Source organism: Rousettus aegyptiacus, unplaced genomic scaffold (genome assembly GCF_014176215.1).
Source record: "Rousettus aegyptiacus isolate mRouAeg1 unplaced genomic scaffold, mRouAeg1.p scaffold_m13_p_7, whole genome shotgun sequence".
NCBI lineage: Eukaryota > Metazoa > Chordata > Mammalia > Chiroptera > Pteropodidae > Rousettus > Rousettus aegyptiacus.
Genome location: NW_023416310.1, coordinates 35,084,900 through 35,099,574, shown reverse-complemented (window position 1 = coordinate 35,099,574; position 14,675 = coordinate 35,084,900). Strand labels below are relative to the sequence as shown.

At 46.2% G+C, this 14,675-nt stretch overlaps 1 protein-coding gene across 8 annotated transcripts in view; it reads right to left on the bottom strand.

Moving 5' to 3' along the window:
- The window catches only part of CCDC85A (coiled-coil domain containing 85A), a 168,638-nt gene extending 155,292 nt beyond the window's left edge, over nucleotides 1-13,346 (bottom strand). For 2 of the 8 annotated variants that reach the window (XM_036224224.1, XM_036224228.1), the window contains exons 1-2: nucleotides 12,307-12,599; nucleotides 4,674-5,631 (exon numbers count right to left, since the gene is read on the bottom strand). In XM_036224224.1, the coding sequence (XP_036080117.1) occupies nucleotides 4,674-5,631; nucleotides 12,307-12,567 (1,219 nt within the window). In that variant the 5' untranslated portion in view covers nucleotides 12,568-12,599. Of the gene's footprint in view, nucleotides 1-4,673; nucleotides 5,632-12,306 lie in introns of all 8 variants that reach the window. The other 6 variants (XM_036224227.1, XM_036224225.1, XM_036224226.1 and 3 more) reach the window with 6 other exon arrangements.
- Nucleotides 13,347-14,675: the final 1,329 nt, after the last annotated feature.

Genomic DNA, 14,675 nt, shown 5'->3' with positions numbered 1-14,675 from the left:
AAGTCTTAATGGACTTCATAGCAGCAACAGCAACTAGCTCATGTGACTGGAAACATCCGAACGTTTAACAGAGTCAGTCAACTTAATGTTTGGCATTATTCAAGTGCAATATTAAAGTTATTAAAATATATATGTACATACATAAAACATATAGGTTATACACATTGAAAAATCTCTATGGAGGAAGATGAAAAGGATCCCCTAGAATAAAGAATGTTTATAGTTTTGCTATTGCTGCCAGTGGAGTTGAAAACCTTATATTCTACTAGAAAATACCTTCTAAGACTTCTAGGTTTTCCAATAATAGTTTGTCTCTCAGATATAGTTTACGAAATTGCAAAATATTCTCAATAGTAAGTCTTTTAAAGTCAAATAAAAATGTATTTTTATGATAAATGCAATTTGCACACACAAGCATTGTACATTAATTATTTTTCAAAACATCTTACATTTAGGTACTATCAAAGTGAATATAAGGCTACCAAATTACTGCATTAAAATCTTACAGCACCGGCTGGCATCAGTCCTTCTCAGTCCTGGAACGCAGCAAAAGAAAAAGCTCACTTTCTTCTTCTCAAGAAGCTTGGGTGTTTGAGAGCTTCCCTCACTCCAACCCATCTTATATATCAACCACTCACCCTAGGGCAATAGGTTTCCACGGGGTCTGCTCATTAGAATCACCTGAGTTCTTTTTGCAACGCGCTTAGGCCCAGTGCCAGACCAATCCAATTGGCATCTGAGCATGGGGCCCAGGTACTTTTTCAAAACTACCACAGGGATTTTAACCTGCACCCTGGGAATATTTGGCAGGATCTAGAGACATTTTCCATCAGTTACAACTGGGTGTGGCTCATGGGTAAAGCCCAAGATGATACTAAACCTCCTAAAACACACAAGACAACCCCCTCACAACAAAGAATTATGTGGTCCCAAATTTAAATAGTGCTGCTGCTGAGAAATCCTGATCTAGAGAAAAAGTTGGTGGGAGAAACAGCCCGCTCTTTGTATATCCAGAGATTCTCTCACAAAAGAAGCAGCAGCTTTCAGGAGGAAGCAGTAAGAAGCTTTCAGGAGGAAGACTTACAACCCTGACACTCCATTTGGCAAGGCCAAATGTAATTCTAAATGGACCTTGTCTAACACAAGTGAATAATTTCCTCATGTGTATTCTCATTGGCTAGGGTGATGTTAAAGGAGGGCATGAAGCTATTGTTCACTGGAACATGCTCTAAAATGTCAAATGAAGTATAATTAAGCAATGTTTCTAGAAGAAAGATGATAACAAAATGAGGAGTAATGTTTCTTCTATTTATTTCTTCTCAGATGCTGATAACCAGAAATATGCCCTTCTAGGATTAAAATAAAACTATTTTAATTATTTTTTCAACAGATTTATAATGTCCCATGGGTGGACTATGCATAAGGGCCTGACGATCAGACTCATCTTTGTCTGGAAGGTTAACAATAAAATAGAGCTATTATTTCTAGAAGAATGACATCCATGACCTGGGCTAAAAAGTATCTGTTAAAAAGCAAAGAGCTGCCAGCTGATATCTGGAAGCAAAAACCCCTTGGTCTCATTTTCTCCTAAAAAAAATGCAGTCCAACCTCGGATTTCAATGGAATCAGGTAAATGAATCTCCCATTCTCAAGGAAGCTATCATTTTTGTACATTTATAGCTAAAAGGGGCTATTCAATTACTTAATTTACAAATCTGGAATACAGCAAGTAACTTGAACGAACATACAAATGCCTTAATGTCTAGATGTGATAAGTGTTGGATCAACTTCCTCTCTGCAGATGGAACTCTCTACAAAGTGAAAATAGTTGAATAATAACTTCTAGAGAGTAAATGCATTCACAAGCATCTTGTTCAATTTAGAGGTTTTTTGTTTGTTTTGTCTTTGTTTTTGTTGTTTTTTAATCAACTACTAATCTTAAAATGGCTATACAGCCTTAGATATTTTTAAGAGATGAAAAATACCTAAAATTCATCTTTGCATCCAATTGAAAATTAAGCCAACTGTTCAAACCAAAGGAAAACTCATGGAGGTCAAGTTCATCAACTATTTTCTCCACTGAGTTTGTAACTGAAAGCACAAGAAGATTTAAAGATGCTGGAGACACAGTCAACTGAAACAGCAATTGTTTTCACTGATGTTTCTTCAGTGTGTACATGTGTGTCTTCTTATCTGGATATCCGTATAAGTAGGACAATATCCCACCATCTCTGTTTCATTTTACCATAATGCAGACACACTTCCCACTTGCTCTCATCTGCTCTTTGTTCATACATGCAAGTACTCCTCCAAAACACTCATATCTCACACCAACTCCAAGCAGAATGACTCTGTAAATGACTCAGCAAATCTGCAATTTGAGATTAACCTTGCTACTGGTTCCTCTCCATTTACAAGCCAAGGACTCAGCATGAGGATTTATAAACATAAAAGATTGTGTCTTACCACTCATATCAAAAATTAATTTGTAATGGCAGGATAAATACAAGCTACCAGTGCCCAAGTTTATCGGCTGATGATTCATAAACATTTCATTGTGGCACTTCATTTTCCCATTAATTACTGAAATAAAAACGCAGTGCAAATGTACTACAAATGTGTTTTGGTGAGGATCAACGGTCAATATTTGTCACTCAAGAATGAGAAGAGTAAACATAAGCATTAAATATAGTGGTATTCTAAATAACACATCTCACAACATCAAACTTTTTAATAAAGTTGTAAAATTTTAAAAAACATCTGCTTTACCCACTGGTTGGTCTAGATCCGAGAAATGTCATATCATCTTTATCTAGAGACCTACCTTACTTTATGCCAGGCATTACTTAAATGTTGCACCTAAAATCTTCTCTTGTAAGTTAAATCCTGCACTGATTAAATTAAATGAGCTCTTTATTTTAAAAAGATCTTTTATGAAGAGAATTATTTTGTAAACAAACTACCTGGCCCTGTTTTTTTTTTCTTTGTTCAAGATACAAAGTTTCCTTAAAACAGTGCACATATAATTCTCATGCTCATTAAAAAGTAATCAAAAAAAGAAGTCATTATCTTTTCCTTCCTGTTAACCCATTATCTCCTGAAGACAAGCTTCAGGGCAGTGAAGCTTGAGAGAAACACAACCAAAATATCTTTTTAAATGACTTTTATCTCCTGTGAGAACTGAGCAGCCAAGGCTGCCCACAGCAATCAGGGTAGCACCTCTGCCTCTCCTGGGAAGACTGAGAGAAGGTGCAATGAACCAGTAAAAGCACCAGGCAGCAGGCCTCAATGAAAGAGTGAATTGGCCTCTCCCAGCATTCACCTCCCAACACAAACAGCCAAGAAAGCGGCAGCTTCCTATCTTTCCCACTCTTTCTAGTTCCATTTGCACTTAAAAGAACATTGGATGTATTAGAAGCCAAGCTTCATGAGTCAATTTTCAGCACTATACGAGAAGGATTAGGATGAAATGGAATCCAACAGGTAAATCCCCAAGCACAATATTGAAAATTTACCCTGTTGTGCCACTGCTAAAATTGGAAGCCACCACTGCTCAGAGCTGACTCCACAAATATATACTCTGGAACAGCTTTGAAATAAAGCAAAAACCTCAGATATTTTGAATGAAAAAAAAAAAACCCACAATTTATAAAACCAATCGTTATAGTCCCAATTCAACCATAGGTAACAAAAAGGGACTGTGAGGGGTTTTGTGTTAGCTTTTTTAAATAAATGATTTTTTTAAATCTGGAATTTAAAGTAGTTTCAGAACCAAGATGCAGGTAATTAAATCTCTTCCAAAAGGTTGGAAAGCTCAGGTTTAGAGCCACCTTAGCAAATCCTGCAGATGTTATTATACTTTAGAAATCAAAAAAGTGTCCAAACACATCTGTATATTTTAAAGAGGAACATTCAAGCAACCAGATAAGATGCTTCCTTTAATGTAAAAGAGCATGCATTTCAGAATGTTTCATGAAGTTTGGTGGGAGGGTTGGGTGGGTTTTGAGTGAGTAGAGAAGGGAATCATTCAATGCATTTTAGATCCAAAGTACAGTCACAGATTCATACTAAGGCCTCCAACATCATGAAAAAAAAAAAATCTTCAAGGTCAAGTAAAGCATATTTATAGGCATTTCAGACAATCCAGCATCAAACTCGTTTAGAGACACCATGTCTCTTGTTTAACAATCTTATTGTTTTCATAATAACTATTTATTTCTTCCTGAACATAAACTATTAACTGGATTCCAAAACCTTTTGGTCGCCTGTTCCACACGTGAGCCCCAGTAGGAACATGCACACACAAGGAGAATACTCAAGTTCAAAACGGTAGAAATCTTAGACTGGTTCAGTTTTTATCTACAATACCCACAAATCTAACCCTGACCACTGGGTCTCATGGAATTATTGTTCCTCCCTCTCTCCTAATCCCTCATCCCTCATCCCTGAGCCTTATCTTCTTCAAGCTTATTTGCCAATAACCACATAAACTAAAACAGATCGAGGGGAAGAAACACGCGTCAGGATTTGGGCGCAAACGTTTGCTCCTCCCTCAACCCATCCCCTAGCCAGAGAGCCTGCACTTTCTAATATGTCTGGAACTCCCTTCGCCACTGAGAACTCTCTACTGAGTTGCCCCAGCCAAGGCAGTTCCCCAGCACGTACTGACCCACCGTTCATGCCACTGTAGACATTCCGGTGATGGGGTGACACTTCCTCTTGCGCCTGCCTTCGGAGGGTACCCTCCCTGCTGCCACCGCCGCTGCCTCCGCCTCCTCCGCCCACGTGTTTGTGATCAGGGCTCCCTCCAAAATGCTGTTTGAGGTGCTCTGGGCTAGTGCCCCTTGCTCTGGGTAGATGCTCCAGGCTCCCACTGAGGGCATGTTTCTGAAGATGCTCGGGGCTCCCTCCGCTGTGCCTGGCGTGCTCAGGGCTGCCCCCAGGCCTGTGCTTCTGGAAGTGTTCCGGGCTCCCGCTCAGCACGTGCTTGGGCAGTGTTTCGGGGCTGCTCCCTGGGTGTGGGTGCCTTTGCTGTTCAGGGCTGCCCTTGCACAAGGGTTTGTGGTGCTCAGGGCTGGGTCCTTTGAGTGCTTTGGGGTGATCTGGGGTGCCGGAGGCCCTGGGTTTCTGTAGATGCTCTGGGCTGGTGCTCCTGTGCTTGGCGTGCTCGGGGCTGCCCTCCGCCCGGGGCTTCTGCAAGTGCTCGGGGCTAACACTGCTCGCATGGTGCTTGTGGTGGTCGGGGCTGTCGGTGCTGCCCGTGCTGGAGGTGCTGCTGCCGTCGCCCACATCCCGCACGTACGGCGCCGTGGAGGCGGTGAGCTGACACAGGCTGGCCTGGCTGTCAATGGAGCAGCGGCTGCCCGCGCAGCCGGCACCTTTCTCCTCGTCCAGCAGCACGCAGAGCTCTTTGAGCTCCATGTTCTCCTTCACCACCTCCTCCTGCTTCACCTCCAGCTCCTTCAGCTTCTGCAGGTATAAGGCCACTTCCTTGTGCATTACCCCAGCCGTGAAGCGGCCCAGTCTCTGCCACTCCCGGGACACCCTCTTGCCTTTCTGCCGGTCGTCGTCCAGGAAACAGCAGAGGTCCCTCAGTTCCTGGTTGTCCTCCTGGAGTTTCTGGTTGATATCCTGAAAGAGAGATACAGCCAATCAAGAGAGTACACAACACATGAGGGTGCATCAAGCTTAGACTTCCCCTCAGTGAGAGAGCCTAGAATTGGTGAATTCTCTGTAATGGTAGGGAAGGAGGTGAGGGGAAGCTTCAGGTTGGTAGCTTTCCATAAAAATACAAATAATAGGTATTGGTTATGCTCCCTACCTAACGCTTTACATGTATTATTTCAACTAATGTTCACCAAAGCACTTAGAGGATAATGACTATTACAGAAAACAGGACTTCACAAAACTTCTCTTGTCCAAGGTCGTCCAGTCAGTATTTAGGGAGCAGCCTGTTAATTAACAGGAAATCATTAAAAAACAGGCTCCCCTGTCCTACATTCGAGGAAGAAAGATGGCTGCTTGTGACTTGTGAAATGCTTAAATGTTCTGAACCAACAGACCTTGCATTAGCACAAACGAACAATGCCTAGGTTTTGGGTTCATGACATAGGATGAGCAGCCCCAATACCCCATGAGGGAACAGCACAACTGCCCTCTCCTGGCATTTCGGTCCTGCACATCCAACCCCCACTTACCACACCCCCCACACATCTCCCAGGCTTCTCACAGACAACATGAGCAATGCTGAGCTTGGGTGATATTCAAACTCCACTCTCTGAATTGCACCTCCCAGCAATTGCCACCTCCACCCCTCCCGCTGCTCTTTATAAGAACCTGTAGTTACTCCTTCCATTTTCGAGCCAAACAAGTCTTCTGACTCTACCTCTTGAATTTATCTCATCTCCTCATTCTCATGCTTAAAAATCTTAATAGTTTCTCACTGCCCTTAGGATAAGGTGCGAAATTTTTTAAGCCTCACAAAGCCCCCACCCCTCTGGCCCAGCCTACTTCCCTAGCATAAATGATGAGTCACTGGTTCATCCGCAAATATTTAGTAAGCCTCTATTATGTGTCGGGTACCAATCTAGATGCTAGGGATGCATCATTGGACACAGCAAAGACCCTGACATCCTACGGCTTTTATTCTGGTAGGAAAGACTGGCAAAAAGAAAGTATGGAACATGATGTCGTGTTGTGAAAGGTGCTGAAAGAAAACTAAAGCGATTTTAATGAATACTATTTTTTAAGAGAAGACACTTTTGCTGGGAAGAGGAAAACATTTGAACAAAGACCCGGGTGATATTAAGGAACAAACAGTTAAGGGAAGATGATCCCAGGCAGAGAGAAGGGTAAGTATACAAGCTCTGAGGCAAATGTGGATCAAGTTGCAGGGAGGCCAGGGGGCTGGAAGCGAGGAGGCAGAGCTGGGAAAGGAGGCCTGAGAGGTGTGAGGGGCCAGGTAAGCAGGGCCTTGTCAGCCATGGGAAGGACTTGGATTGCTGGCAGGCCGAGGATAGAAGAGTGATATGATTCGCTTTGTAAAGAATCACCATAATTCTGTGTGAAAAAATAACCTGGCTGGGGAGGTGGGGAGAGTGGGATAACGGATAGAAGAGAGTGAAGTGGGAGCCTAGAGACCAGCTAGCATGCTCCTGGGCTAGTCCAGGTAGAGGAAGACGATGGCGGCTTGGATACACGGTAACAGAGGAGAGGGTAAGAACATCCCCTTCCACATCACATATGGAGCCCCATCAACACTGGCCTTGTCTCAGGGCCCTAAGGGACAAGCCTTTCCCCTCTTTTACTTGGAATGCTTTCCCTCAATGCCTCTACATAACCTTCAGGTCTCAATTTATGTTACTTCCCCCATAGAAGCCATCTCTGACCATGACCCCCAGTCTACAGAAAGTCTCTGTCGGTGCTCTACCTTACCCCTTAAGCCTTCCTCTGTGTTGCACTTATTACAAGCTGTAATCACATATGGTTGAGTGACATATGGCTGAGTTTGGCTATTACTCATATCTTCATCTTCACCAGACTAGAACCATGAGAATGGAGACCTCCCTCCACTGTCTTTTCTGTTCACCTCTGTGTATCCAGAACACTGCATCCTCACTGTAGATACCTGAAACCAAGGAGTTTTAAAATCAACTGTAAAGTCCCCGTTTATTCTCCATTCACACATATACTAAAAGGGGTAACTGTTTCTTGAAGCACCGTGGTTTGGTGGGGGTGAAGTGGGGATGGCCACCTAAGATCTTCCCTGCTCTACAAAGCCTGAAAACCTCTGGTTTTGTGGACTCCATCATCTAATCCAGAATTAGAGGTTCTCAGAGAGCAAACTTAATTCTCTTAAACTCAGATTGATTCCAACACTTCTCCTGCTACTGACCAGAAAATAAACTAGAAACCATCTGCCAACTAAGCCCTGCACTTCCTGACAGTTATGAAACCTAAGTGGGAGTGACGTTCAGGCCCGAGGAAGAGGAGGGTCTGTGCAGCACGGTGTTCAACTCAAATTCTAACTCTCGACATTACCAGCAACTGTTTCCTTGTCTCGAATGCCTATCTATTCCTTTTGCTTTTCATTGCCACTTTCTGCCCTCAGGCCTGGCATTTCTAAAAGCTTCTTACCTGGCTTCTCTTCTTTGGTCTGCCCCTGCCCCTTGGCCTGCCCCATTCCCTCGCCACTCCAATCCAAGCTCTCTTTGGCCAGACTGATTTCTAAAAACACTACTTACGTGAATGTCTCATGTGCATATCAACTCCCATCACCTCTGCTGTTCCAGGGAAAATAAATAAACCCTTTGGCCAGGCCTGAAAGGCTGGCTTTCTCTGGCCTTTCCGCCTTTCACTCCTTCTGTGTCAGCAAATTTTAAACCCTGATTTTGTCTAGCTTTTCACCTAGAAAATACTCTCTTCTTCACTACACTAACTTATAAGAAGAGAGATTCCTCTGAGATGACTCTATCCAGCTCTAGAATGGCACCTGACATACAGCAGTACCAGGCAGGAATGAATGAATGAACTTTGCCACTCACTGCTTGAAGCCTGTAAGACATACTAGCTAGAGCACTCATTGGGCATCATTTTTATTTCTTTCCTAATGTAGATATCTTAGCTTCTGGAGGGCAGAGTCTACCCCAACATCTCTCTTTATCCATTTGGCACATCTGGCATGGTACCTTGCATAGAGTGAATGCTTAATATGTGTTTGTGGACTGACAAACCCTTTAAAGCCCTAGCTAGGCCTGTGGTCAAAACAGGATACAGCTCTAGCCACTGAGAAAAGATTTCTTATTACTGTTTTCAGCAAGCCCCTGCTATGTTTGTGTCTAGAGAAATAGGAGAATAAATTATCCCTTAACACTGACGCCTTAGGGGAAATCGGAAGCTGTGGATATTCTGAGAAAATAATACTAAACAAAATTAATCTTTCTGAGCTTCAAAAATTATTCCACATTTAGTTTAATTTTGGCATTTCATAGAAAGTTCAAGTCATGTTCTTCCTACTATTCCTGATTTCTCCAGAACTGAGAAGTAAACAGGTCTTGTGCTACCGTAGGCCTCAAGGAGTCAAGGCACTTTCAAAATGGAGTGAAACATATACTTCTCAAAATTCTAGTTGGAGCAAAAAGGGTTGGCTATTAGTCCATTCATTTTTCTTTATCATAGTTCCTTCCTCCTATTATTAATTTGTTTGGGAATATTATTTACTCTCCAATTTTTAAGCTATTCCCTTTGCCTTCTGACAAACAGCTAAGCAACCAGCTTAATAATAACCTTGTGAGCCAGCTTCTTCGAATCTGCCACATTAAGACTTGTGCTTTCTTTTTCAAAACGCTAAGTGTCCTTTTAACATTGCCACAGGCCACCAGATGTTAGTCCTCTGTCTAAAGTGGACTTTTAAAGGATTAAACCCACTTCATAGCATATCGCCCAAAATTTCATTCATAGGACTCTCAAGTATTGTATCTGTGATTAAAGGATTGTTTTATTTTGTTATTTTTCATCATTGCAGGGCAGGGAATTGGTGTGTTGGGGAGCAAGCAGGATCATTAATCTGCTGCAGATAACAAATCTATAGAGATCCAGTTCCCGGAAACCCAATGCCTTCTCCCAGAAATGTCAGGTCGGGGCAGCCTAAGGGTTGGTATATGCTCAGCAGTACACAAGCATGGTTCTCAGGAATCCAGTTCCTCACAACATCAGAATCCTGATCTCCTTCCTCCATCTCTTTCAGGACCACACATTCTAACCAGAGAATGTCAACTAGCCAAAAGGAAAGTGAGCCTATTTGGAACATTTTATATCTGTATGACCTTGAGACAGCTATTTAACCTCATTGGCATTTCTTCATCTATGTATTATTTAATCCTCATCAAACCTCACGTGGAATTAATAACCCCAGTTAGCAGACGAAAAAACAGAGACTCAAAGAAGTTAACGGTTTGCCCAAGCTACCCAAATTGTCAGACTCCAAATCCTTTGTCTTTCCACACCCCCACACACCGCACTACCTCCTAAATGTTTAAACACAAACAAGTCAGCCAGTGGTCAGACAGAGTCATGAGCCCCTCAAAGGAAAAGAATTAATGCTCCCATTTCCCCATGTCTACAGCTATAGTACCACCTAGTACCTTGAGAAACTTAGATGAAATTTCAAAGGCAGTTCACAGAAAGGGACATAGAAAAGAAAAAGTACTATGGCCTTCATACCTTAAATTTACAGTCCTCAACTAAGAATTCCAAACCATCAGAAGCCCTCTGATTTCCTTCCAGAATTATTCAGTCAACAATGTTCTTAGATTACTATGGTGTCCAGAGAAGTTCTGAGTTAACATGATGAAGAGAAGGGAGAACAGTGGCTTCTTAGCAGGGCTTTACCACAGCCCCTCGAGAAGTCGATTAGAGGTCTTGGAGATACCACATTGCAGCTGCTGGGGGATAATGGGAAGGAACTTGATAAAGAAGTGGACTGGAAAATCTTTTTAATGCCAGGTCATAAACCTAGACCACTAGGAGACTCACCTGCTTGGGATGTAACCACCCTTAACTGACCTAATAGTCATTTCTCTAACTATACTTTTTTCTAACTTTGCCTAAGAAACCCAGATCCTGGAGACACACAGCTACATATTTACATGTCCTCTCCTGGTAAGAATAAATACCATATTTTGTAGTCAAGTTCAGTGTTAAACCTTCCCCTACATTATCATGACTTATTGTCACAACCCTCTAGGAGGTAGTAATTATCATTTGCATTTTACTGATGAGTAAAATGAGGCTGTGAGATATTAATTACCCAAATTCGCCCTCCTGGCAAATAAGGATTCTAGGTATAAATCCACCTCTGAGATGATCTTCCCACTTACACTAGCCTGCCTCTAATCCCCTAAGAGTCTGCTACTTAAAAAATACTCCATTAGTAATGAATTAAACCAAAGGAAAGAAAAAGCTTTGTGATTTTTCTGACTGTGGGATCTTCCTGATTGCACCCACTCTAGGGACTATATGACAGACAGTCCAGGCCTCAGGGGAGGGCCATCTCCACGTGGACTGGACCCAGCACCCAAGTGAGCATCTGGCTTTCTGCTCCTCCCACTCCTCTTTGCCCCAGAATCCCAGAGCCGGAGCGCTGAGGCAATTAAGAAAGTGTCGACTGCCTGAGAAGTGGATGGGAATGGAAAGGGGACAAGAACAGCATGTGCCTGCGGGAATTTGCTCCCTAAGGTCCCTGCAGTGATTTCGTTTGTGTCTGGCTTCCTATAAACAAAAGCAGAACAATGAGAGGAAGGAATACCAGGAGGCACCAGCGCAAGCAATGTGGAGAGGAAGTTTTGAGGTGCACGCCGGCAGGGCGGTTCCCGGCCACCGGTCTGCCGCAGCCAGCCGACCGAGCACGCACACTGCTGGCACACTCAGAGCTCTTCACGGAGAAAATAAAGTTGGTGAGGGGTTTAGGTTTTTGTTGTATTTAATTTTCCTCTTTTCTTTTTCCTGATAGCAAAGAGGGAGGGACTGGCTCAAAAAGCAGGCATCAATGGCTGACACTTGGGTACCTTTCAAAAATCTACGCCTCTCATACTGAGCCCCTGTGCTCCCCCTCCTGCTAGATGACATTAAAATCAAACTGGGGGTGAATGGACATTGGGGACAACCCCAGATGACGCCATTTGAATTCCAGGAGAAAGAAAGCACTGGAGAAGCTAGAAAACGTGAAGGTAGAGCTTAAGCTCTTCTGCACCGGGTGATAAGGGCCATCTCTGTGGGTGGCGCCTGCTGCTTCTCCCTGGGCGCCCGCCACTCTCTCCCCGTCATCTGGACCCTGTCTTCACCCTCTGCCCTCCGGAGAAGTCTTGGACCCAGAGCAGCTGTGTGGTATCCCTGATCTCCAAGGGCGAAGATGCCCCGGCCTTGGTTCTCTCGCTCGCCATTTCCCCTGCCAGGCTGTAACCGGGCTCCCTAAAGCACTGATTTTCCAGGCTCCCTAGGAAATTAAAGGTTCCGCATGCCCATCACTCCTCCCAGCCTTTCAGCATCATAGGGTCCCGCTCCTCTGGCCACAGAGAACCCCGAGAGGGAGCTCGAAGCTGGCGCGCCTCACTTGGGGAAGAGGAGGAAATCAAACGCATCTAAAGTTTGGAAAAGTTTCCAAGATGGGGAGCAGGGGGAACTGACCAAGAGAATGGGGATAGATCACCTGTTAACGGAGGGAGGGAAAGTTAATCTAGCCCCACCCACCCAGGGCACCCCGCTCCCCGCCTCGCAAAGACGAGCCTCGCCGCGCGGCCCCGCGCTCACCTTGAGCCCGCGGATCTCGCCGAGGTGCAGCTGCAGGCGGCGGTTGACCTCACGGATGAGGTTGCTGTGGTCCAGCATTGCGCTCACCTTCTCGGCTTCGGCGCGCCGCAGGCTGCGGATCAACTCCTCCTTGCTCCACTGCAGCAGCTCCTCGTCTGATACTTTGGACAGGTCCTCCACCGCAGCGGCCGCGGATGGGCCAGCAGAGGCTGGGGGACAACTTTCCGCCGCCGCCGCTGAGCTTCCGGCCGCCTTCGACATGATATCCGCGCGGTGGCAGGTGCAAGTGGGTGGAAGAGGCAAAGCGACACCCAAAGGCGCGGGCGCGGCGGGGCCGCCTCCCCCCACACCCTTGTGCGCTCCGGCGAGTCAGCGGCACCGCCCAGGGGCCGCTGGGTTGGGGTGACAAGGGTCGCGCCGGGCGGCCATCCTACCTCGCCATCCCTTCGCGCGCGCCCGCGCAGCCCCAGGGCCGGGCAACCACCCGCGCGCTGCTGCTGAGGCGCGTCCCAACTCCACACAAGTCCATGGTGAGGGGCGCTGGGGAGCTGGCGCCGCTGCGGGAGAACCTAGGGGACCGGCGGGGGCGCCGAGGGGGCCGTACTGGGTTCCCCTGCCCGCTCCTCTGCCCTAATTCGAGACTGTCGCCCCCACACTCTCTCGCGCGCACACGCGCACACTTTCCACGCCCTTGCCCAGCTGCAGCCCGCGGTTTCCGTCCTCTCCGAGCCGTGCAAGGGCACGCCGGACTCCGCGGCACCTCGGGGGGCTGCGCTAGCGCCGCCGCTGCCGCTGCTGCCCCAGGGCTCCGCGCGGCCGGCCGGCCGGCTGCCTGCGATCTTCCTGCCGCCTCCGCTGCGTCCGCCGCCGCAACTAGGCTGTTCGCGGGAGCCTCGGATTGCCAGAGCCGACCTAAGGGGGGTGGGAGTGATGGCTGGACCCACAGGAGGAGGAGCCTGGAGCCCGGGCTGCCAGCAGCCGGCCGCACCTCCCACGCCGGCCGAATGCAGCTGCGGCTCGACCGCCTCCCGGGCTCCGGAATCGCGCTCCCCGCTATCCCGCCGGGGAAGACCGGGGGCGCGGCTCTTTCAGAGCCCCGGCGCGGATGAGGCGGAAACGGGGAGAAATGAGTAGCCGTGGCCCGCCGGGCTTTGAGAGGCTCGCGCGCGCCACCACGTGGCCAAAGAAGCCCCCTCCTCCACACACCAGCTTGGTCACCAGACAAGGGAAACAGCTGCCAGACTGAAATGAGAAAAGCTTAGTATTTGGAGGGATTGAGATTCAGGAAAGACGGGTAGCAGTATCTGAGAGTAACCATCCGTTTGTACTTTTGAGAATATAATAAGAGATCGGTTGAGAAAAAGTAGGAGTGGGGGTGATGTTGGGGAAGGAAAACCCTAATGCTCTGAAAAGGGGGAAAGAGGGGCTTCAGGGCACTGCTCTTTAGTGACCATCCACCCTCAGGCCTTTGTCTTTTCTAAAAATCCACTACTTTGTTAAAAGCTTGGGGTGGGGGAGGGACTGGATCTTTTACATTTTTTATTTGAAAAACATCAAAGCCTTAAGGGAAAAATAAAATACCTTCATCTCTCGCTTCTAGAGACCCGGATTTTAAGGTCAGGTCATCTCCCTTCTGAACAAAGCAGGGCCCCTTAGGCAAGCTGAAATGCCAACCAAGGAGATCTCCATTTTCTTCTGTGCTGCAGGCCACCCCATACTTACTGGTTGTGCCTTTTATGATGTTAATTTCTGAGAGGGGATACCCTGTGTCCCTTGAGTTCTATCTTCAGGCTACAAGAGTCCCCTTCCTCCTTCCTCACTGTACCCTCTATTGAAGTCACATGGAATTGTCTCAGTTGAAAACGTTTCTTTCCCTGAAGAAATGGGTGCACTTTGTCCTAGGCATGTCATTTAGATGAACTCTGTCCCCTCCAAGATGGATATAGTGCCAGAAAACGGCAGGAATTCACCCCCACGAGCCTTCATGAAACCAGGGTACAGAGGAAATCATCTCCACCTGGATGAAGATCTAAATCAAGAGTCCCCCCACCAGCTTGTCGGTGCATGTCCCATGCTAAAGCTGCCACCTGTTAAGAGGTGATCACTTGGAAACTTCTGAGACCTGGCTTCCCGGAGAGCAGGGAAAAGTGGTGCTGCCCTCTGACCTCAAAGGCCTTAAAGTTCCCCTCAAATTGACTAAACTTTAGAGAGGTTCTTTCCTGACTGTAGGTCCCCACCACCCATTTCTTAGAGCATTTACTTTAGAAAACTATTCATCATAAATTATTTCTCTATTCTCTTGAGATGTAAATCAGCTCCCAGCTTCTCACCAATTTTACCAACCCAGGAATGTTTCTCAGGTCCCAAGA